This window comes from Mchenga conophoros, linkage group LG19 (genome assembly GCF_057382185.1).
Source record: "Mchenga conophoros isolate Kocher_MC1m ecotype Shallow Benthic linkage group LG19, M_conophoros_male_GT1.1, whole genome shotgun sequence".
In the NCBI taxonomy this organism is placed as follows: Eukaryota; Metazoa; Chordata; class Actinopteri; order Cichliformes; family Cichlidae; genus Mchenga; species Mchenga conophoros.
The window spans coordinates 20,785,860-20,808,943 of record NC_140544.1 but is presented as its reverse complement, the minus strand read 5'-3'; the positions used below and the strand labels follow the sequence as shown (position 1 = coordinate 20,808,943).

The window sequence follows — 23,084 nt, the reverse complement described above, 5'->3', positions numbered from 1 at the left end:
CATCTTCATCTTCAGTCACTTTGCTGATTTGTCCAATATCATGACAACTTGAGAGCCATGGTACAGACCTATATAGCACAAAGGATGACAAAATAACCTTGCTGACCTCATTTTTCAACAGTGCCATCAAACATGCTAAGGAGCTGGTTACCATTGTAACTCAAACACTGCGATTGGCATCACTGTAGAAACTTTAGTTTATTAAATTTTTAATTGATGAAAATATAACTGTCAAAATGGCATTCAAGGGGTTCAAAGCCTATGTCATTTATATATGTCATTTTCCATCCATCTTTTTAACCACTTATCCAGTTCAGTGTTGCTGGGGGCCACCATAGCGCCAACATAGAGAGAGAGAGACCCATATTCTTTTCATACTCATTTGCACACCCTTATTCATCTAATACACTGTAAACAATGCAATACCTACACATGCGCTACTGTAAAATAGCAAATGAGAAAGTTCACAGGTTAGAGTCAAATGTCAATCATATATATTCCACCCTGCATATTCTTTATATTTTTAGTTGAGCGATTTGTATATATTAATGCCATTTATTAAATTTGTAAACTCTGTAACATATTGTATTATTTAAATAGTTTAATCTGTTACTGTCTTGGAGTAACTGTAAGTCACATAATTTCCTAAGGAATTAATAAAGTATTCTAATTTTGATTCATGGAATGCATTTCTTACCATTGTTCTATTGTATAAAATTAGGTATTGCTTACAGTATTTTAGACACATTTGAGCCAATGCAACACTCGCTGAGAGCAGAAACAATGACACTGTAAGCTCAATGGAGATTGTCTTTGCTACTACAGATTAAAAAAAGGTTGTGTAGCTCATTGGCTTACTTGTCACCTGTATAATCATGCCTCTAAGCTGGGGCAGCAAAAACAGTATGCTTGGAAAACAGCTCAGCTGATGTAATCTACAATCACAATAAACCCTAGATTTTTGGTTGTTGCCAATTTGGGAATCTCATAAATATCCAAAAAGAAAAAAACAAAACAAAAAAAAACCTCAACAATGTGACTCATTGACCACAGACTTCCTGTTTAGCTCCTGCTCTTGTCATGGAGGCTCCGATGCTAGCATATTGATTCACTGCAGCGTCATACAAGCCATATAGGGTCAAATGTTATTTGTTAAAAATAACTACAACAGATGAAATTAAACAACAACATGAAAAATCTTAAGCTTTAAGAATGAAAATAGCCAGTATCCAAGACGGGCTATTGAGCACCAGTGCATGCAAACACGTTAAGAGCACAAAGTGTGTGTACACAGGAGGGAATAACGATGTCTGAATGTGACACGTGTGTCATGGAATAAGACCATAAAGAGCAAAGAGGAAATATTTTTTTAAACATCTTTATTTAAACTTTTAAACTTAAAATGAAAGCAACAAATAACAGGAGACAGGACAGAAAAAAGAAAGAAAGATTGAAAGACTAAAAGAAAGAATTGATGGATGTAAAGAGGGAAAACCATGCCAATACAATAACCACCAGACTTTGCATCACATCTCAGCCTACTCAAGTTTTCTGTGCACAGATCAAAAATAAACTCTTTTCTCTACCTCTAAAAGTAAAGTAAAACTCCTGCATGGCTTTGCTCCTTGCCTGATGCTTGGAGCGTGAGCACCAGGATACTTTGCATAGAACCAAAAAGTCGTCGTCCAGACTTGATGTCTCATCACCATAATTAGTTCTTTCTTGTATACCGTATAGGTGAAGAAATCTCTTTAAGAGTGAATGAATGTGATCACAGCAGTGAAAAATCTGTCTCAACAGTTTCTATATTAGATGATATCTTGTATCTACAAATTTTGTGATTGTCAGGTTGGGTAGAAAAGAGGATTTCACCCACTTCTGCTGATAAAATCCACTGCACGTCTAACACAAGCATACACACAGCTAACATAATTTACCCCCCATCCCAAAGCCACACAGTGGCACAGTAATACAAACCATCATATTACAGTTGTTATGTCCATAATGGCTCATTATTACTGTTAATAATATTATAATATTGCTTCTTACAAAGCTAGAGAGATTTACAACAAATATAAAGCAGAAGTGGGGTGATCAAGGTCCTTAAAACCTTGCAGCATCCGCAAGCTGTCTTTTTTACCCTTCAACTGCAACTATACTATGGTGAGTCTGTACAGCAAATGCCAGAAAAGGATGTATATATATCGGTGAATTTAAAGCCACTGAGGACTACTACTAATTACAGAGTTATACAAGGGCACACACATCCACCGATCCTGGAGCACAATCCCCATGGCAACAAAACGGCTTGAAACAGAGCTACACAACACAGGCTCCTAAAGCACACTCTTCTATCAGTGCAAACACACTCCTAGCTATTACAGTAAATAAAGGAGTTAAAGGGTTCACAGACCAAACTCACATAGTGGCATCTAACCATAAACATTGATTGGGTTGTACTATAACAACTGGTTTTAAGAGATTTTAAGAAAAATGTGCCTGAAAAAAAAAAAAAAAAAGGCTTCATATCAGTACAGAATGGACATTTCTGAATATCTATACAGCAATTGAGCAGTGACACATCTATGCATCTTAGTCTCTATAAAGCACAAACTGTAGTGTCAGGACAATGTACACTACAGAGAGTTCTACTGGAAACTCTTCAGCATGTCTTCTGTTGTTTGAATAACACGGACACGTGCTCAGAGAATCATTTTTTCTAAAAGCCACAAACACTGTAGTGAAGTGCTGTTTGAAATCTCAAACGTATCTACGTAATGGTTTGCCGGCATGATACCACTACATATGTGAGTTTAAAATTTGCTTTAGGCAACCTATTTATTAAAAGGCATCTTTAGTGGTGTGTTTTTGTGTGTTATAGGTAGAGTGGACTTCAGAAACGCTGATAAACAAATGATCAATAGTGATGAGATGTAAACAGGTATGTAAAAAGGGGATACTTTTGCAGAGACTAAACGACAGTAACAGTTCACATGAATTAAAAGGCAGTGCACAAATTCAAAAAAGGATGTGAGAGAATAAACGGAGAAGATAACTCTGATGATGAAAAGACAGAATGACTTTTCCCAGTTCTCTCTTTTTAACTTAAAACAATAAAGCTCAGCTTTCTGTGTAATGTACTGTATCGGTGCGTCTGTCTTGGATGTGCGCTGAGCTTACTCAAGCCCAATGTTTTTGTTCTACACTTCTGCTTGTCAAATTGAAAATTCCATAAAAAAATAAAGGTTTAACAAAGAAAAGAAAAGAAAAGAAAAGAAGGATGTGGGAAAACATACAGTGAGATGTTGCATGAGACTGGCAGGAACAACTTACAAATCGTAGGCACATCTATTGTTTCATTAAAAATGTTACAGGTGGAAATGTTTGGGCAACTCTACCGGAGAGTTTGATATGACTGGCATTGTGCATCACTTGATGTGCATATCCCATATCTTTCACCATTATCTGATTGAGAATTAATACATTGAAATTGTAGAGCTTGAAAATAACTGTCCATGACTCCAGAGAGCGTCCAGAGGTGGAGCGCTGATAGTGCTGCAACAATAAAGAACAGCTCAGGCTGTGCGGTGAACTAAACTCCTTCACAGAAATGACAGCCAGCCATCAAGCACTGTGCAGGCCACGGATGGCATGCAGTACCACATACTGGCCACTAAGTGGAGGTGCTGATATAACCGCTCAAGCTGTTCTATGACCTCTAATTAAAGGGACTAACAGCTTCCTTTACGAGAAACATGGTGACAAGATGCTCACACAGCAGGTTTCTCAAGGCAGTGTGTGTCATATTTTTAAGCAGTGGACTGTTGCTCTTCAATGGCAGTGTCTATCATTGTCATTATTTTTTCTACCTGCCAGTTTCTCCCACTAGATGCCTACTTGTGTGCATGGCAGGCTTCCCGTCAGTCTAACTTGAGCTTAGCAAAATTCTTAAAAAGATTGTCCTTTGGCAGGATTGTCAGTAGAGAATTCACAATAATTACATTATTTTACAGTTAAGTGTTTTTCTTTGAGTCCTTCTTGAGCTTACCAAACTTCTGTCTTTGGCTTCTGTGGAGCAAAAAGCTGGAGGCAGGGACATTCTTTTTTTTGTGAATACAGATGCATTATTGCACCAGACACCAGAACAATACTGGTTTATGGCCATACTCACACACACATACAATACAATAACTCCACAGAGAAATCATGAGACAGGAGCCAGAATTCCTTTCTCTGTCTGTCTTTCGATCCATGTATGGATGCATATATCCAGAGTGGCTCTCCATCACCTTGCTGCTTTCTGTTTACCAGAAAGAGAAGCCCAAGAATTCCAAGTTTTATGCAGACAGGTCTGATATGACCAGTTTTTCCATTTTCCCAATTTCTCCAGGAACTTGAAGCTCCTCAGATTCATAGTCATCATCAAATGACCTGGGAACACAACAGAGAGAACCAATATACACCTTTATTCTTAATAAAAATGATAAACTTTTAGTTAATAACGTGAATGAGTGTGAACGTGTCTACGCCTTACCCCTCGTGCAGCTGTTCATTTGCAGTCTCCTCTGCCACTAGTATCTCATACTCCTCTGAGGCATATTTATCCCAGTCAGATGGTTCTGGACCTTCACTATCAATGTCCTGGAGCGCCACAAACACAATACATATTGGTGTTTTATAGCTTTAGATAAAATACATAAAACTAAAAAAAATAATAATAATAAGAAGAAGAAGCGAAGAAGCTATATGGCACTAGAAAAAAATCCAGCCAGATTATACACTGTGGGGAGTCACAATTTCGAATCACTAATAACCTAACAAGCATGCCTTCGAGTGGATCATCACAATATCAAGAAGATCCACAGTTATAGTTGAATATTATAAATACATTTTGAAGATTTGCACCTTTTGCACAGCAAATGGGTCTCTCTGTTCATGGTCCAGGTACTTCTCCAGGTTGAAGAAAGTGTCAAAGAATATGTGAGCCATCCGGCAGCGTTTCAAGTCACTCAGAGTTATCTTACCTAAAGGAAATAAAACAAACACACATGCAGGTGTAATGTCTCAAAAGCACAATGGGTTGTGTTTGGCCGTCTACTGATTAAAACGTAATTGTGAAATAAGAAAAAAAAAAAAGACTAAGGGCAAGAAAGTTTGAGCACTAACCTGGGTTCTCAGGTTTGACCAGGTCGAGCATCTGGCAGAGCAAATCCTGAAAGGGTAGAGGCTCGATGCCCATTCTTTCCATCCTCTCACACTGTTCTTCATAAAAATACTCCAACTCAAACATGGAAAGGACACCATCACCATCCACGTCCATGCAGCGGAACCAGTACTCTATACTGGAAAGACAGGTAACAAATGTGTTACGCACAGACTCAGATTACTTGTTGCATACCTGCAGTGTACTAATCTAAACAATCACACACATATCGGAACAACTTTTGAAATACCTGGTGGGATTTTTTTTGTCTTCCTCAGATATCAGAAACCAGACAAACTCAGCGTAGCTCATCCTGCCTTCTCTCTGCACAGCGTTACCCCTGGAAAGAAAAGAGGCAGAACCATTTAGATGCTCTACAGTTATTACAGTAAAGTAATTGGCTACGTATGCTTGTTCACGTGTGGGTTTTACTCACCGAGTAACAGCCCCTGAAAATAATCTCTCAATGATTCTGTTTGAGGATGCTGTTAAAATGGGAGAATAAAAAGACGAAGTAAATACACAGAAACAAGATGACACTATTTGTAAATCAGTGAAAGCACATTAAAATCAAACACTTAAGTACTGATTCAGACAATTAGATTTTTGGCTCAGTGCTCATATAAAGGATTAGAAAAACCCCAATTGAACTGCTATGGAGCTCTTTCAGCTGGGGGAAGTAAATCCTTAACTGAGATTTGTTTTCTTACCGTGGTTGTTGTATCTCCCCAGATCTTTGGGGTCAATGTACAGATCATGATCAGTGTCCAGCTCCCAAAACTTGCAGTAGATGACGTAAAAGTGTTCGTAGGAGAAGTAGTCAGTGATCTGGTTGATGTCGTCCTCTTCTTCCAGCAGGGCCAGAGTTTGAAGGAAATTACTCCGGCGTAGCTCCATCATTGTGATACGACCTTTCCATGACCGGTTCACTACATAGTATATCCGCTGGATCACCTGTGATGACATTATAGTAGAATAGCGACAAAGACAATTCTATTATATAATAGTTTTCATAAAATGCGCTAATAAAACGAAAGTAAAGCCTCATGATTAATGTGAAAACTTTTCATGATTAATCCTATAATTCAATATCTTCCAAATAACAAGACCTCACTATATTTCTAAAGGAGGTGAGTTTATTAAATTATGAGAGACATCTTTCATAATTTCTGAAATTTTTACATTAACTTTTAACCAAAGAATGATTAATATATCCTTAACAGTGGAGTAGAGAATTATTAATTCTTGATAAGGCTTTTAACAGAATTATTAATAAACCTATTTAGTAATTACAATCGCCTTTGCTGTCTTCAATTAATCATAGAAACTTAATTTGTCCAATTTAATTTATGTATTTGACATCTGGTGGTTTTTGTATTGGTGATTCTAAAAAGTTAAAATCAAGGCAAGGTCTAAAACTGAAACTGTCAAACTAAAAATAAAACTGATGACATTTTCACGAGGTCTGTACAAGCCCCGTCATCCAGATATATTAAAAATATTCCCCATCTAGCCAAGAGGAAGACCCACAACACTGGATTATCATCCATTTTCTGGTACATGGACCTCCATGGGTTACTAGCGTCTCATACAGTAGCACGTCAGCTGGTCTAAACTGAATAGGAAGTGTCATAAAATGGGAATGCAGGGGGTGTCTCTATGGAAAGGGATGGTAGGGAATGCATCAGTGTTTCCGTGAAGTCACCGTAGGCTGACGCATCGGTGCAGTGAAATCTCAGTACTTTTAAAAAGCAAACCCTCAGCTTGCACAGCTGTCCCCGTCTACATTCAAAGACTCACATGCTCTACTGTTAATATTCCACAGCTGAGGCACACAGAAGCTGTTTTGCTGACAACTTAAGAGGAGATTATGGATACTGTTCTATAGTGAGAGTAGGAAGCAGGTGGAAGAGAGTGTGGAGAGGTGGAGGTATGTTCTAGAGATAAGAGAAATGAAAGCCAGTAGAAGCAAGACAGAAGAGGGTGGCAGGTGGAACAGTGAACCTGCAAGGAGCAGAGATAGTGAAGACAGATGAGTTCAAATACCAGGGCTCAAATACCTAAGATTTTGGCTGAGAGTCACCAGAATGGATAAGACTATAATGCTAATCAGATTGAGTGGTTAAGAGACAAAGTTAGACAGACAAGGCTGATATGGTCGGGACATGTACAGAGGAGGGTGAGTGGATATATTAGTCAAAGGATGTTGAAGATGAGACAAAAACCACAGAAAAGATCAAGGTCATGCAGAGGGTTGACATAATGGAGGAAGATGCTAAGGCTAGTGTGAGTTGGAGGCAAATGTCCACTGTGGCAACCCCTATATGGGCTGCTCAGAGGCATAAGAATAAGGAAAAGGAGCAGGTGAAGGAAGAATATATGATTTGTTGGGGTTTTTTTGTATTTTATAACCTCATCAAGCGATTTCTTTTGGATAATTGGATCATTTTTAGACCAAATGGTAGTTATGGAAAAATATTATTTTATTTGGGGCATGTTTTAGCTTTTATTTGGCATGAAAGAGGAGGCTAGATAGTAAGGTGGGAAGAATAGTATTCACAGCAGAGTCTGGCACAGACGTGAATTCAGGCTGCTGCAGGAAGGACTTTAGCCTTCAGTATAAGGGTCATTATAACTCAATCAGGTGAACTATAATGGCACCCCTAGGACAGAATATTAAAGTGTCATTAAACAGAAAAGATCTTGAGAGAGTTAATTGCTGTTCACTGTTACAGTCACGTTTTAAATGTTTCTGTTATTCACTGGTAATGTGCTTGTACTTTTGAAGTTTTCTCATCTTGAAGCCAGTTAATCTAGTTTCCATTACTTGCCTTTGGTCATGAGCTTTGGACATTTATTGAACAAACAAGGTCATTGATACATGTGGCCATAAAGAGCTTCCTCATTACTGTGGCGCTTAGTCTAGAACTGCTATTCCTTTTCAGTTAACAGAGCTTGTGAGATTCGCTAAAACACAATCTTACAAATAAATATATTTTTTTAAAAACACAGCTGATCTCATTGGTTTTTGCCATTTACCGTTGTTATGTAGCGTGAATGGAATTCAGGTGCATCCTTCAGAAACGTGAGCCCAGGATGTGTATCTACAATGTCCTAATAAGGCAAACAGGAAAAAATTAGTATATAGAGTTGTCATAACAATATAGTGTAGCACAGAAATAACAGAGTTGCTTATTTCATTTATATTGGTACGATATTTACCTGCAGTAGAGGAATAAAGTCTTCCTGCTCCAAGTAGTTACAGCCAGGTTTAGCCAGCAAGTAAACAAACTTTGAGGCATCGTCATGGCAACTGTGCAACAACCTGCAAGAAAGGAGAGGAGAGACATATGATATCAAAGCCCAGTTGCATCTGTTTTATTCTATTTGTAAGGCTTTAAAGAATATGCACGTGTCTTACTTCCTCCAAGTTGCAATGAACGAGTGAACAGACACAAAGCCTGTCCTCTCACCACCTGCTGCGTAGAACATGGGTGCTTTCCAGTAAAGTGGACACCCGCATGCCTGAATGGAAACACAACAACTGCCTGTATGACCTTACTCTGAACAACACGTTTGCTTCCTAGAGTTGCATTGCTTAGAAAGAGCACTGTTTTAACAAGGCCACTACATACAGTGATTTCTCAGGAAAAACAAAAGCCTTCTGGGAAATGTAAAGAAGTCTCAAGTCTCAATATGGACGTTGGCATTTCAACTGCCTTACTGGAATTAAATGTAGATTGTTCTATTCTGAAAAACAGGTTGGGGGAAAGGTGTGATTTTACCTTCGCGACCTTGCCCATTTCATAAATATCAGCCTTCTCCTCCTCAAACTCGGTGAAGACTGTCTCAATGGCAGCAATTTCTGCATCGTGGTTGGCAGCCGGGCCCAGGGCAGGAAGCCCACGAGGGTAGTAGAACCTGGGAATGTTAATGGCAGGAGGAGGAGGGGTGACTATCACCGGAGCTGGAGGAGGGCTGGGTGAGCGTGGCGTGGGGGCTGGTGTGGCTGTGGTTGCAACTGGAGCGGGAGGAGGCGTTCCGGGTTTCTTTTCTGGTTTCGACTGGATCTGAAAAGAGAGAAGGGAGATCATGTGTGGGAAAGGACAAGCATGGATGGGTGTTAATTAGCTGTTTGTGGTCCTAACTTTAAACATCATATTTCAGCTTTTTTTGAGACAATGTTCCAATGACTGAAACACTGCAGTCTTGGTGGCTTACTGATTCAAACTACCTGTCTTAGTCTAGATGTAAAACGTACCTTGCTTCCTTAACTTTGTATGCATTTTAATGAAAAGCACAAATAAGAATGAAGAATTTAATCACTGTCATAGATAACTTTCCCCAGAGCTGTAGATAAGATACAACTTCACTGTAGTATGATAGAGAACCTACGTAAAAGGTTGAACTGGAAACTCAAAGTGACTCATAAACAACACACAAGAGACTATTTTTTCCTGCCATTCTGTTAGTCATAGATGAGTAAAAAGCGGTCACAAGTGCACTTTTATTTTAACCTTTGGCAAGAAAAGTTCCAGGTGGCAGAAGACACATCCATACAGTCAGTCCTCAGAAAAAAATTTATTACCAAATAACTTACATGGTCAAATTTACCCCAAGACCCCAATATTAGACTACATCCTAAATGTGATACGCAACCAATTTTCCAGAGCTACTTATTAAAATATGAAGACCAAAACTGGAGCTTAATCAACACTGCATCTTAAATCAAAAGTCATTGTGTTCCCATAGGGACTTCCTGGTCTCTTCTCTTGGGCCTTCATACTCTGTGTATTGAGCAGGACAGCTGTAGCAGTCTTCTCCTTCACACCGTTCATTCTGTCACTCTATTCCTGCACCTCCTGGCCTATTAATACCCAGCTGGTATCTGCCTCAGAATAGTTTGTCGTCTCTGGCATGTCACTCTGTGTGTGTTAGAGAACCAGATGCATCTAATATATGTGTGTGTACACAGATATACATTTGCATCTGCACATCTTTATGCGCTTATAATTATTATTTATTATTATTGCATGCACACTTGTACCCTGCCTGTCTTGCTTGTTGAACTGACTGACCTGTTGTTGCTGGAAAGACTTGATTCTTTTCTTGAACCGTGAGGGGAGGACAAAGTCACACCCCTTGGCCAGAAAGGCCAGCTCCCCCCTGAGGTCAGGGTCCCTCCGTAACGATGCCTCCTTGATCATCATGGTGGAGGCTGAGGCTCACAACACCCCACCAGACACGGACACTGATGTGGCTAACGACAGGGCGACTACAGATTCACCAGCTTGCCCAGCAAGTGATAAGAAAAGGGATTGACTATGATAGGTTTACCCAACAGCTCAGATATCCAGGAGCCAAAACTGGAAAACCACTTCAGGAAAACAAAGAATATCCAGCACGTGTGGCATTTCATGCAAAGTGTCCCTTAGGAATTATTTGCACTCAAAATCGGTCTCCTTCAAACTTCACATTTATACTCATGCTCCCAACACTTTGTCCTGTGGGGCAGTAATCCAGCAGTGTTTCTATGTAAAAAGATGATCCTTAGACGTCCTGTGCTACAGTGCAGGACGGGAGGCAAAAACATGGTACCGGGCTGTTTTATGGCCCAATGCAATCCCAAATCGTAGCTTCTTTCTGGGGAAGAAACATTGTGGTGTCCCCCTGTCAGCTCTGAATGTATGTATTTGATGTAGCCTCACTGGTGCCTGCTGTTCCAAGCTGGGCTCTGACAAACTGCACTGAGAAACATGAGCCATGCCTGGCAAAGCACACACATATAACAAACCGGCTGTCCTGAGCATTAGGGTGGTGGGAGGCGGGGAAGTGCAACCATGTCGCATATCTTGGCGTAGTGCTTTGCAGGATATGAGCCCTCCTCTGTTCCTGCCTCCTCCTGCCGACTAAAGTTAGCCAGTGGGAAGTTACAACTCAAAGTGACTGTGATTGAAATAATTTCACTGCAGACAGGAAGCTTAAGTTGGTGCTTCAGGGTGAGTGGGTTGGACAAGCAAGCTGAAATATTTTCATAGCGGTAATTTGGGAGGCAGTGTTGAATCAGCGGGCGAGACACCTGTCGTTATATCTGTTGACAGAATTTCCACTGGGCTAGCTCAAAGACTCAAAGCAGCATTCCCTTTTGAACATAATGAAAATCCACAAGTGTCACCCTGCTTCAGAGCCAGTCGGTGTGTTTTTTTTTTTAAATAAAAAGAGTTTATCATCATCATCATCATCATCAACTTTATTTATAAAGCACTTTAAAACAACCACAGCTGACACAAAGTGCTGTACATTGGAACTGTAAAATAAAATTACATGAGATATAAATAAAAACCAAATAAAAGAAGAGTGAAATCATTAATTAAATAACTACTTCAATTAAAAGAGAAACTAAGTCTCACTGAGGTTAAAAGCCAAGGAATAAAAGTGGGTTTTAAGACGTGATTTAAAAGTGGACAGTGAAGGGGCCTCTCTAACATGCATGGGCAAATTATTCCATAATTTTGGAGCCACAATAGAGAAGGCCCTGTCCCCTCTGAGCTTCCTCCTGGATCTCGGTACCTCCAGGAGCAGCTGGTCAGCTGACCTGAGAGACCGACAGGGTGTGTGGGGATGAAGAAGCTCAGAGAGGTAAGGCGGGGCAAGACTGTGAAGGCATTTAAAAACAAACATAAGAATTTTAAAATTAACTCTAAAAGACACAGGCAGCCAGTGCAGAGAGGCTAGCACGGGGGTTATATGCTCTCTTTTTCGAGTTCCTGTTAGGAGTCGTGCAGCCACATTTTGAACCAGCTGCAGACGTGAGAGCAATGACTGACTGACCCCCACATAAAGTGAGTTACAGTAGTCCAGGCGGGAAGAAATAAAAGCATGGATCACTGTTTCAAGGTGCTGCCTCGAAAGAAAAGATTTTACTCTTGCTAGTCGCCTTAAATGATAAAAACTGGACTTCACCACTGCTCTGATTTGGTTGTCCAATTTAAAATCACTGTCCAACTTAAAACCAAGGTCAGTAACAACAGATTTAAAATAGAATTCCAGGGATCCTAAAACAACAGAGGAGGACTCAGAGGTACCACTGGGTCCAAACACCAACACTTCTGTTTACTTTTCATTAAAATTTAAAAAGTTTAGAGCCAACCAAGCTTTAATGTCATCTAGACATGTCAAGAGAGGTTTTATGGAGATGCAATCCTTGTGTTTTAGTGGCAAATAAATTTGGCAGTCATTGGCATAACAATGAAATGAGATCCCATGCCTTCTAAGGATAGAACCCAGAGGCAATAGATACAGTGAAAAGAGCAGTGGCCCTAAAATTGAGCCCTGTGGGACGCCGCATGACAGAGGAGCAGAAGACGATTCGTAACCGAGAAGGCTGACAGAGAAAGTTCTATCTGACAAATAAGACCTAAACCAATTAAGTGCAGTGCCACCAATACCCACTACATCATGTAATCGAGAAATTAGAATATTGTGGTCTACAGTGTCAAAGGCAGCAGTTAGGTCAAGCAAGACAAGAACAACATGGTTACCAGAATCACATGCCAGAAGGATGTCATTAAAAACCCTTAATAATGCAGATTCTGTGCTGTGAAGGGTTTTAAAACCTGATTGAAAAACCTCAAAGATTCCATTTTCATCTAGAAAATCTTTCAGTTAACTAAAAACAATTTTCTCTAAAACCATGGAGACTAAAGGCAGCTTGGAAATAGGCCTATAGTTCGCTAAAACTGTGATCAAGGCCAGGTTTCTTAAGCAGTGGCTGTACTACTGCATGTTTGAAATTTGCAGGAACCATACCAGAAGACAGACTGCTGTTAATAATGTCAAGGACATACTGTTGTATACTAGAAAAAATTTCTTTAAAGAATTGTGGAGGGACAGGATCCCGTGGGGAACCTGTGGGCTTAATATGGTGAACCACATCCTCTAAAGTGGAGAGCGTCACAAGCTCAAACTGAGTGAAAACAGCAGCGCAAGGGACAGAGACAGAGGGGTCAGAGTCAGGAGCTGTGATAAGAGCCCTGGTGGTGACAACCTTTTCAATAAAAAAAGTTCAGAAAATCATTGCAAATCTCAGGAGAAACTTCCAAACAGGCATTCAAAAGAGTATTAAGAACAGTGTCAATGGTCCTAAATAACACACGTGGGTTATGACAGTTGGAAGAAATAATATTTGCAAAATATTCCCTTTTTGCCTCTTTAACAGTGTTCTGGTAGCGATGCCAGCAGTCTTTTAGAATTTGAAATGATACATGCAGTTTATCCTTTTTCCACCTCCGACATTCCCTCTTAACAGCACAACTGCTCTGAGTTTAAATCATTCATCCAGCCCTTTGTCAGTAAAACAAAATCACAAATCCAAAGCAACTACTGACAATCTTCCATAATACAAGGTGATGTGGTTATCCCGCTAAGTTTCTCAAACAAAATCATCAGCTTACTGTCACATGAAAGAAAGAACAAACAGCAGCTCCTCTTAAGAACTGAGAGGATGAAAAAGGAACCGTTCGGCATTTTTACTCGACTTACAGATTCTCAGAATAGATGAATTATTAATATAAAAAAAACAAAACAGTAAATCCTTACATTTGAGAAGTAGTAAAAACTAGAGATGGACCGATCCGATATTACGTATCGGTATCGGTCCGATACTGACCTAAATGACTGGATCGGATATCGGAGAAAAATAAAAAATGTAATCCGATCCATTAAATATCACGAAAGCACCTCACAAAACTTGCAACACGCTGTAACTCACCTCAGAACGTTAGCACGTCAGAGCAGTATGCATCACGTGATAGAGCAGCTGTGGCATGCGGGACCTGTCAGTGGTCTGGATAGCATTTGGAGCTTCGCTAGCAACCTGGCATTTCATCTCCGACAAAGTTATCCCCGAGAGAAGTAAAGCAAGTGTGTAAGTCCATCTCTGAATGTTTGTAAAGCATTCCTGCGTTAAGCTTAACGAGCGACTGCCTCTCGCTCTCCGGCTGCTACTTCAATCGTGAAACTGCTTAAATGATCAGCTGATCGGCTTTTCTGTCGCGAGTCCGTCTCTCTTGTTTGTTTTTGCCCCACTTTGCACCAGAAAGAGGAAACCAGCGGCTGAACAACAGCAGCACGTTTAAGCTTGATAAGCTGTTGTTAGAATTTATTTAATATTACTTTCTACTCGAGGATCTTTTTCTACGTAGCTGACGCTGGTAACTGTGCAGGGGCGGATCTAGCAAAGTTTAACCAGGGGGGCCGATAGAGCATTAACTGGGAAAAGGGGGCACAAAGACATACTTTTCTTTCTTATTCTCATTTAAAATGTCTAGCTTTTAATAAATAATTATCTGACACACAAAGTTTTAATTTGATGTAAAATGAATAGAAGTCAATTACTGTATATAGTGACTATTAAGTCTAATATATATACCCTAGTAAGCTATAGTACTTTTTCCTTTGGGAAGGTACCATCTGTGCAGTCTGCAATTTTGTTGAAGAAAGATGTTGAATCTATTTAATATTTCTTGAAAAATAATTGATTTCTGTGCATTTTTTTTCACACTGCATCAAATTAAGGTTGATTACGTCAATTAAGCATCATGAGGTGGCGCGTGAGGGGTGGTTCCCTATTTTTTATTTATTTATTTTTGTTGTTGCTGGGAGTTGGAACCCTATTAGTTAGGTTGCTTAATATTTACGCTAAGTACTCTTTAAAATACCAGAATAGGGAGGATGGTGTAGGTCTAAGTTTTTTAGATTGATCAGTATTGCTGAACTATGAAATATTTTTTTTGTATACAGGTATAACAGAATAGCTTTAGTGTAGTTGTTGTTTTAAACTTGAGTATGAACTTGCAGACTTGCAAAATGCAGCAAGATATTTTAAAAAACAGTTTTGTTGATTAAAAAACACTATATCGGATTCATATCGGTATCGGCAGATATCCAAATTTATGATATCGGTATCGGTATCGGACATAAAAAAGTGGTATCGTGCCATCTCTAGTAAAAACAAGGAACCAAGATTTCAGTTATCAAATTGTATTAAAGTAATCACCTCTGCATCTAGTTTTCTGCAATCAATAATGCAGAAGTAGCAGTTGAATTTTTGGAAGTAATAGATTTACTGCTGTCTGTTTCTATGCTCTTTAATGTATGGACACCAACGGTTAGTAGCAATATCCAAATGTGAAATATCAAACCACATTACTGCTCCTGAATGGCGATTGAATAGATACATGGACAGTACAGACAAATTTCCTCGGATGGTAATAGCTAATTAACAGTGAGAATAAATAGAGCATAAACTGTCAGCAGTGTGTCCTCGAATGCTCCCTGAAAGGCTTCCCTTAAATTTACCAAGGCTGAGCTAAAACCCTTTCGATGCCAAGCAACACCAATCTGAAGCCGAACACAGAGGGGATCCCTCAGGATGTACAGGGTGACCCATTTTAAATCTGTCCAGCTCAAATACCTAGAAGTCTAGGACAGTACACAAGATATCTGCACATACTGTACTTGATGCATCATGACTGCCACTAACCGTTTTTCTACTATTGTATTTGTTCCATTTGTGACACTATTGTTTCTTCCAGTTTGAGCCATACTGCATACAGAAAGGTTCAGTGTGCATGCATGTGTGTGAGTAGCTTTCCAGAAAAATAAATGAGTCACCTTGTATTTTAGGGTAACTCCTCTCAGATCCCTGTGTGCCCTGCTGAATTCTTTGGAACAGCTGGGATCCATACTGAAGCCAGGGTTGCATACCGATCCCACACACAGATACAGATACTGTCACATGCACACATTGTCTAATGCTAGCTACCTATTACCTCCATGCTTCAGAGGGAAACATTATACAGCAAATATATTGTATCACTCAACAAATGTGCACTAGAGTCTCACCAGCCTATTATCTCATGTGAAATCCCACCCTGCTTTTTGACCCTTTCTTCTTTTTTTTTTCTACTTTCTTTCATCCTGGTCAATGAAAGGGAGTTCATTCTCTCCACTTCCTCTGCACAACCTCTTCAGCTGTAGCAATGAGCTTGTGTTATCATAAATCTCTGTATAAAGAGTTACAGTACTTGTGTGAGAGTGTAATGGGAGCCAGAAAGGAATGCCACCAGGCAGCTGTGTGCTCTTTTCCTGTGACTGACAGTCAGTGTAACCCTGCCCTGTCAAAATTGCTCCGTTTGGTCCTAAAACCCTTGTTCTTAAATCTTCAATTTTCCTCCTGGAATCTTGAATGTTCTGTGATGATTAGCCTGCTATTAAAGATTAAAAAAAAATAACAGAAAAAATGAATAAAAACAACCAATTTACTAAGCTATACAAACTGTAAAACTCCAGTGACGGTCCATGGCAGTACGTATGAAGTTAGTGAGCTCAGGTGACATGAAAACACTCACTGGGACAAACTGTTCCTACAAGAAGGGACACATGAGGCCAACAGAAATGCAACGTCAAGGCAGAATTTTGACTAGTTAATTACTCAACTTAAATTAAATAATTAAATAGCGTAGAATTTCATATTCAAGCTGTACTTATAATCAGCTTGAATATGAAAATCTATATGAAATGGATCTGATAACTGAGCATAGACAAGACAATGTGCTTGTGTAGTTTCTCTTTCCAAGCATGTCAACATCTTTTAATTTAGTTGTTTTAATTAAAAAAGGAACAGCTAAATTGTATTCATTACACCACAATATTCTAAACAAATAGCTGGTGAACTTAATTGAGTATTAAGGAGCTAAACAAGCAAATGTTTCCCTCATGTTGGACCAAAACATCTGATACCGACTATATATCAGATGTATCCTTCTGACACTGACTCAATATCAGATGAATGCAATAATAGAGAATGTATCCACCTGGTTCTGAACTCAAACAGTGGAACCAGTTAGATCAGACAGACTGCTCTGACAACAGGATGATCCATTGGGAAAGACTATTTGGTCATCTTATCAAGTATGTTGCACATCAGCAATCTACTCATAGCCCCTTACATGTCACTTTGAATATGTTCTAAGTTGTAAAAAAAGGATTTGTTGTTGTTGAGCATCCTGCATCCTTCCTGAATATATTTGGTTCGAACCTACTTTTTCTTACACAGACAGGAGAAAAAGAAGCATAACAGTGAAGAAACTCTGGCGGCTGATGGAAGTTTAACAGGAACAAAAGGCAACGTAACAGGTGTGTGTGTGTGTGTGTGTGTGTGTGTGTTATGTCTGCAAGCTTTTCTCTGCCCACCCCTCAGATCTAATCCAGCCACACAGCCACAGAAACAGGTGAGTCAGCAGCCTTCACAACACTGATCAAATAAATGCACGATGGGAAGCACAGCAGGTCAGCTGTCGAACAACAACTGCTGCCTTCATCCGACTGTTGGCACACTTGACACGCACACGTGTGCTCCTGCAGTCTTTACTAGTGCATTGATACATGTCTCTAATTTGTCAGGGCATATTACACATGTGGTTGTGTGCGGGTGTGGACGTGCGCCTTGATGTGTTCACTTAACAGGAACCAAGTCTTTCAGAGCAGCTTAATAGTGTGAACATGACAACTTCCTAAACACACACACACCTGCTCTATGAAACTGCCTGTCCGCTGTGTAAAATTATCTGTGTAAATATAGCCACCGATTTCACGTTTATTTCTGCTTCAGGCACCAGGCAGACTTAACACACACACACACACGACAACAAACATTGAGAAAGACATGTTTGTCAAGTCAAAATTAAATTTACTTGTAAAGCTATAGCCAACCATTTACTGTTTAACTGGACTGCTTAGATATTCTAATATGGAAATGTTCTGACACAATTTACTACTATCATAATAATAATGTGATAATGACCTTATAGTTCTTTATACAGCATTTAAAAAAAGGCTTAAATTACTGAAATATCCATGCACACTTTTAAGTACATAGGAGAATTAAAGCAATTATTTTATCATTGGCAAGTGTGCACAGTTATGCATACCAGTCTCATAATTTTATGTAATGTTATTTCTAATTCTTGCAATGAAACCAACTAGGACAAATAAAGTTTCAACTTGAACCCGATACACATGGAACAGGCTACTATCGCCTCTCCATCCATCTGATTATACACACACACACTCACTTTAGACCAGGCCTGCCAAATGCCATCTCCATGGTGACAACCCTTTCCCTGGATCGAGTGTAGGGAGGAATGCTCCCAGGGTTCCCGTGCCAACAGTGGAAAGCAGAGTTCACATCGCTGCTCTATTCTTTACACCCATTCTCTCTTCCTCTCAAGAAGAACACACACGCATGCATACAAACACACTGATACATGCGCGCCCACACATACAGTTACCTTGGGAACCTCCTCTCTAAACTTGGAAGAATGAACCGAGTTAAACTCCCGCTTCTGTGATAGACAAAGTTAATCAGTGCTGGCTACGGTCTAACTCACATCCCAATCACAGGAAGGCAACATGGGAGCAGTTAAAAACACAGCTGCTCTAATTGTCTGACTGGAATCAGACACTGACACTGATATTACACAGCTAAAAGTCCAGTTATTTTTTGTCAACAAAAAAAATAATAAATCCTAATACGTACATAACAGGGACTTGTATTTATAAGATTTGGATATGTCTGAGATTACCTATAAACTAAATAGAGCCCTATATTTTCTATTCTGAGTGTCTACAAATCTTCATAAACAGATATTAAAGAAGATACAAAGAGATAATTTTCCACGTGTTAGATCTGTGATGCTTATATGCACTTTCTCGCTAAATGGTTACATGGCATGGAAATGTAAAACATTAGCATGCAATTTTAACTCAATATAAACTGCCCGAGTGGTCACAGAAGGGGACTCCTAATGTTACGAAAATATTTATAGAGGTTTAGTGTCAATTTTTTACTTATTTCTGGGAAACTTGCCAGACAAGCTACATCTGAAAAATTACACAGTGAACCATTTCCCTTATCTGGGAAAACCGCCTGTCAACAACTAATGCTTAATAACAACAAACTCCAGTCCTTCACTGGCATTTATTTTTATACATATGGCTAACAGGGCAGGTTTTGCATTACATTTCCCATGGCTATCTTAGGATTTAGAGCAAGTGAGCTAATCCTACATCAGCAATAGTTTTGGTCCTCAGCATGGAGCTACAGTGAGGGAGCTGTCACTAGAGTGCAGCAAGAGACCTCAAACCACCAATACCAGAGAAGATCAGTCCTGCTTCCTCTATAATTATTTAAATATATAATATTTTGGAATATTAAAAACAAAACTCTGTACATGACACTCAGATAGCACTATAGCATGCACACAACGGATATAATCCTAAATTGCAGCTCATTTAAAAACCAACAAAGAAACATTAGCGAAAAGGAAACTGCTTTCTTCTAACATGCAACATAAGAAAATATATATATCAGTCTGTGTCGACATAATATCAGACAAAAGGTAACATTTCTCTCATACCAAGTATATTGCACCACTGTCCTTCCAACTGTATAACTGTGAAAATGTCGCAATCAGTGGAGATTATGTTTAAACATGGAGCAGTTTTCTCTAAAAAAGAAGCAATATTGCAACAAAAATAGTTAAGTATAGCAGTTTCATTGGTAAATTAATTTTCTAGTTGTATATATCAGTTAGTTCACAGATCCTCCTGTAGATGATGCTATAGGCCTTATTAATTTCAACAAACCAGGGTGAAATCAGACTGCAAGCTTACAAAGTACTTTATGGTATGGTTGGGCCTTACAGTCACTAGGGGGTAGCAGCTGTCTAACGGTTATCACTTGTGAGCAGTTTGTCACTTAAATTAGACTGTGACCATGCACCTGACAGAAGATGCTTGTTTCTGCTGCCATTGACCTTCTTGGCTCTGCTTCAAAATGTGTGAAATGACCCGATGGAGTTAGAGGTCAGGATGAAGAAAAAGGAGTCCAATAACTCAGTTATACTACACATCTCTGGGTTGCATTCCACTCTTTTTGAATTCCTTCTGTGCCTCCTGACTTAACAAGCACACATACATTTTCAGTGAAGACATCCAAACATGTTTGTTTTGGCCAAGCGGTGAGAGTATTTTAGCGCTGAGGGAGTTTTCTGGAGAAATCCCACAGGACATTCTGGGTGGAATTGGGTGAAGGGTGAGTTCAAAGGAAAATGAGGGAGGGGAAGAGTGGGGGCTAAATAGGTAGACTGGAAGTAGATGGGTGGGGGTAGGTGACACCCAAGCTCCCACCGAGTCATGGTGTTCTGGAACATTGGCAAACTCTTTCAAGAGGAAAGAAACACACACACACACACACACACACACACACACACACACACACGGTCACACCCACATCAACACAGTCACATAAACCTAAATCTCCCCCTGGTGCCATGATTCTAAGAGGGAGTCCCCATTAGCCAATCGCACTGCAGAACTGATATTCTGGGGTAGGGGAATCCCACCGCCTACCTAATACTAATAAACATGTTGTGCTGGTTTTCATGGTGACCCGGCAGGAGGCCCAAAAACTTGCACACTGGTGACTCTTGCTGAGATTAAAACCTTTCAGATGAATAAGTACAGTTCCTTAAAAAAGTCAGGCGTGTGGATTGGTGCGTATGTGTGCAAATGAACACGCACACTGCAGCTGAGGACATCACACTGACAAAAGCACTTGGATCACAGCCAACCTTGCACTAGGGAGTGGTGAATTATGATGTCAGATGCTTAAAAGTGCTCTCTGTGCAAGTGTGTGTATGCCTGTGCATATGTGCGCACTAAAAAAAAGGATCATCCAGCCAAATGAGCTCCACCAAGTTGATAGTATGAACATGATCTGATTCCATTGTCTATACCTTGGTGGTATGAACTGTATTGGGAAAACTCTTCCTACACATAGCAACCTATTATCCTGTCTTTCAAGAGCACTGTATGCGTGCTTAAATGAAAGCATTCAACTGTGTGCTTGTGCACCTTGGCCAAGGTCCCCGCTGTGACCTTATTTCCTGTGGAAGGAGCTGAGGAATGATGTCACTCTCTGCTGACCCAGAGTCAACAACTGGGAGCTGCAGATCCCCCCCCTCCCCCCCACTTTAGATGCACTTTGCATTTCTCCTTCCCAAAGCCAACTGCTCAGGAAACCAAAAAATAATTTACTTTATATCTCCATGCTTCTCCTTATCGTTCCTTCCATACTCTTTCAAAACTGTCTGAACCAAAAGAAGTTGCCGATTTCTGTTTTAAAAGGTCAACAGTGCACTTTCCTCTTCTGGCTAAAAAGTCAGATAGGAACACTCAGCCATCTCTTTATAATAAGCTGATATATGGTGAATCACCATTGAGCGGTACTCTGATGAATACTTTCACAAAGGCTCTGAATAGCAGGCAATATTGCATTTTTTACTTCCCATCTGCATACACTGAGCTGAGTACTCATAACACCAGTCTAATCACAAGCCTATTTTAAGTATGTTAACTGTGCTGTCAGCGAATGAGTTTATATACAACCCCCAATTCCAAAAACACATTTTACATTCCTCTCCATGAATCGCTGCCTTATTGTGGTGGAGGGGTTTGTGTGTCCCAGGGATCCCAGGGGCTATGTTGTCTGGGGGCTTTTGCCCCCTGGTAGGGTCTCCCATGGTAAATTGGTCCTGGGTGAGGGACCAGACAAAGAGCGATTCAGAAGACCCTTATGAAGAAAACATCGAGGGAACAGTTTACCCTGCCCAGGATAGGGTTACTGGGGCCTCACCCTGGAGCCAGGCCCGGGGAGGGTGCCCGAGGGCGAGCGTCTGGCACAGCCCGAAAAGGGGACATGGGCCCATCCTCCCGCAGGCCCACCACCCGCAGGAGGTGCCATAGGGGTCGGATGCATTGTGTGCCGGGCGGCGGCCAGGAGCGGAGGCCCTGGCGGACTGATCCCCGGGTGCCAAGACTGGCAATTGGGACATGGAATGTCACCTCTCTGGTGGGGAAGGAGCCTGAGTTAGTGCGTGAGGTTGAGAGGTACCGGCTAGATATAGTCGGGCTCACCTCTACGCATGGCTTGGGCAATGAAACGAGTCTACTGGAGAGGGGCTGGACTCTGTCTTAGTCTGTAGTTGCCCCTGGTGAGAGGCGGCGGGCTGGGGTGGGTATTCTAATATCCCCTCGGCTTGCTGCCGGTACGTTGGGGTTTTTCCCGGTGGATGAGAGGGTTTGTTCCCTGCGCCTTAGGGTCGGGGAACGGGTCTTGACTGTCATCTGCGCTTATGCGCCGAGTGGCAGTTCAGAGTACCCAGCCTTCTTAGAGTCCCTGGGTGGGGTGCTGGAAGGTGCTCCACCTTGAGACTCTGTTGTCCTGCTGGGTGACTTCAATGCTCACGTGGGTAATGACAGCGAGACCTGGAGGGGCGGGATTGGGAAGAACGGCCTCCCTGATCTGAACCCGAGTGGTGTTTTGTTATTGGACTTCTGTGCAAATCACAGTTTGGCCATAACAAACACCTTGTTCGAACATAAGAGTGTCCATAAATGCACGTGGCACCAGGACGCTCTAGGCCGCAGGTCGATGTTCGATTTTGTAATCGTATCACCAGACATGCGACCATATGTTCTGGACATTCGGGTAAAGAGAGGGGCTGAGCTGTCAACTGATCACCACCTGGTGGTGAGTTGGATCAGGTGGCGGGGGAGGTCGCTGGACAGACCTGGTACACCTAAACGCGTAGTGAGGGTGTGCTGAGAATGTCTAGCAGAGGCCCCAGTCCGCGAGATCTTCAACGCACACCTCCGGCAGAGCTTCAACAGCATTCCGAGGGAGACTGGGGACATTGAGTCCGAGTGGACCATGTTCAGCGTCTCCATTGCCGAAGCTGCTGCATTGAGCTGTGGC

The 23,084-nt window shown here is 40.8% G+C and overlaps 1 protein-coding gene across 2 annotated transcripts in view; it reads right to left on the bottom strand.

The window, feature by feature from the left end:
• Window positions 1-1,362: 1,362 nt before the first annotated feature.
• Window positions 1,363-23,084, bottom strand: part of LOC146552174 (serine/threonine-protein phosphatase 2A regulatory subunit B'' subunit alpha-like) — a 62,575-nt gene continuing 40,853 nt past the window's right edge. For both annotated transcript variants that reach the window (XM_085257161.1, XM_085257162.1), the window contains exons 3-13: window positions 8,989-9,273; window positions 8,625-8,728; window positions 8,426-8,528; window positions 8,243-8,317; window positions 5,914-6,157; window positions 5,640-5,688; window positions 5,454-5,543; window positions 5,167-5,342; window positions 4,906-5,024; window positions 4,535-4,641; window positions 1,363-4,431 (exon numbers count right to left, since the gene is read on the bottom strand). In XM_085257161.1, coding sequence (XP_085113287.1) covers window positions 4,338-4,431; window positions 4,535-4,641; window positions 4,906-5,024; window positions 5,167-5,342; window positions 5,454-5,543; window positions 5,640-5,688; window positions 5,914-6,157; window positions 8,243-8,317; window positions 8,426-8,528; window positions 8,625-8,728; window positions 8,989-9,273 — 1,446 coding nt within the window. In that variant the 3' untranslated portion in view covers window positions 1,363-4,337. The remainder of the gene's footprint in view (window positions 4,432-4,534; window positions 4,642-4,905; window positions 5,025-5,166; window positions 5,343-5,453; window positions 5,544-5,639; window positions 5,689-5,913; window positions 6,158-8,242; window positions 8,318-8,425; window positions 8,529-8,624; window positions 8,729-8,988; window positions 9,274-23,084) is intronic.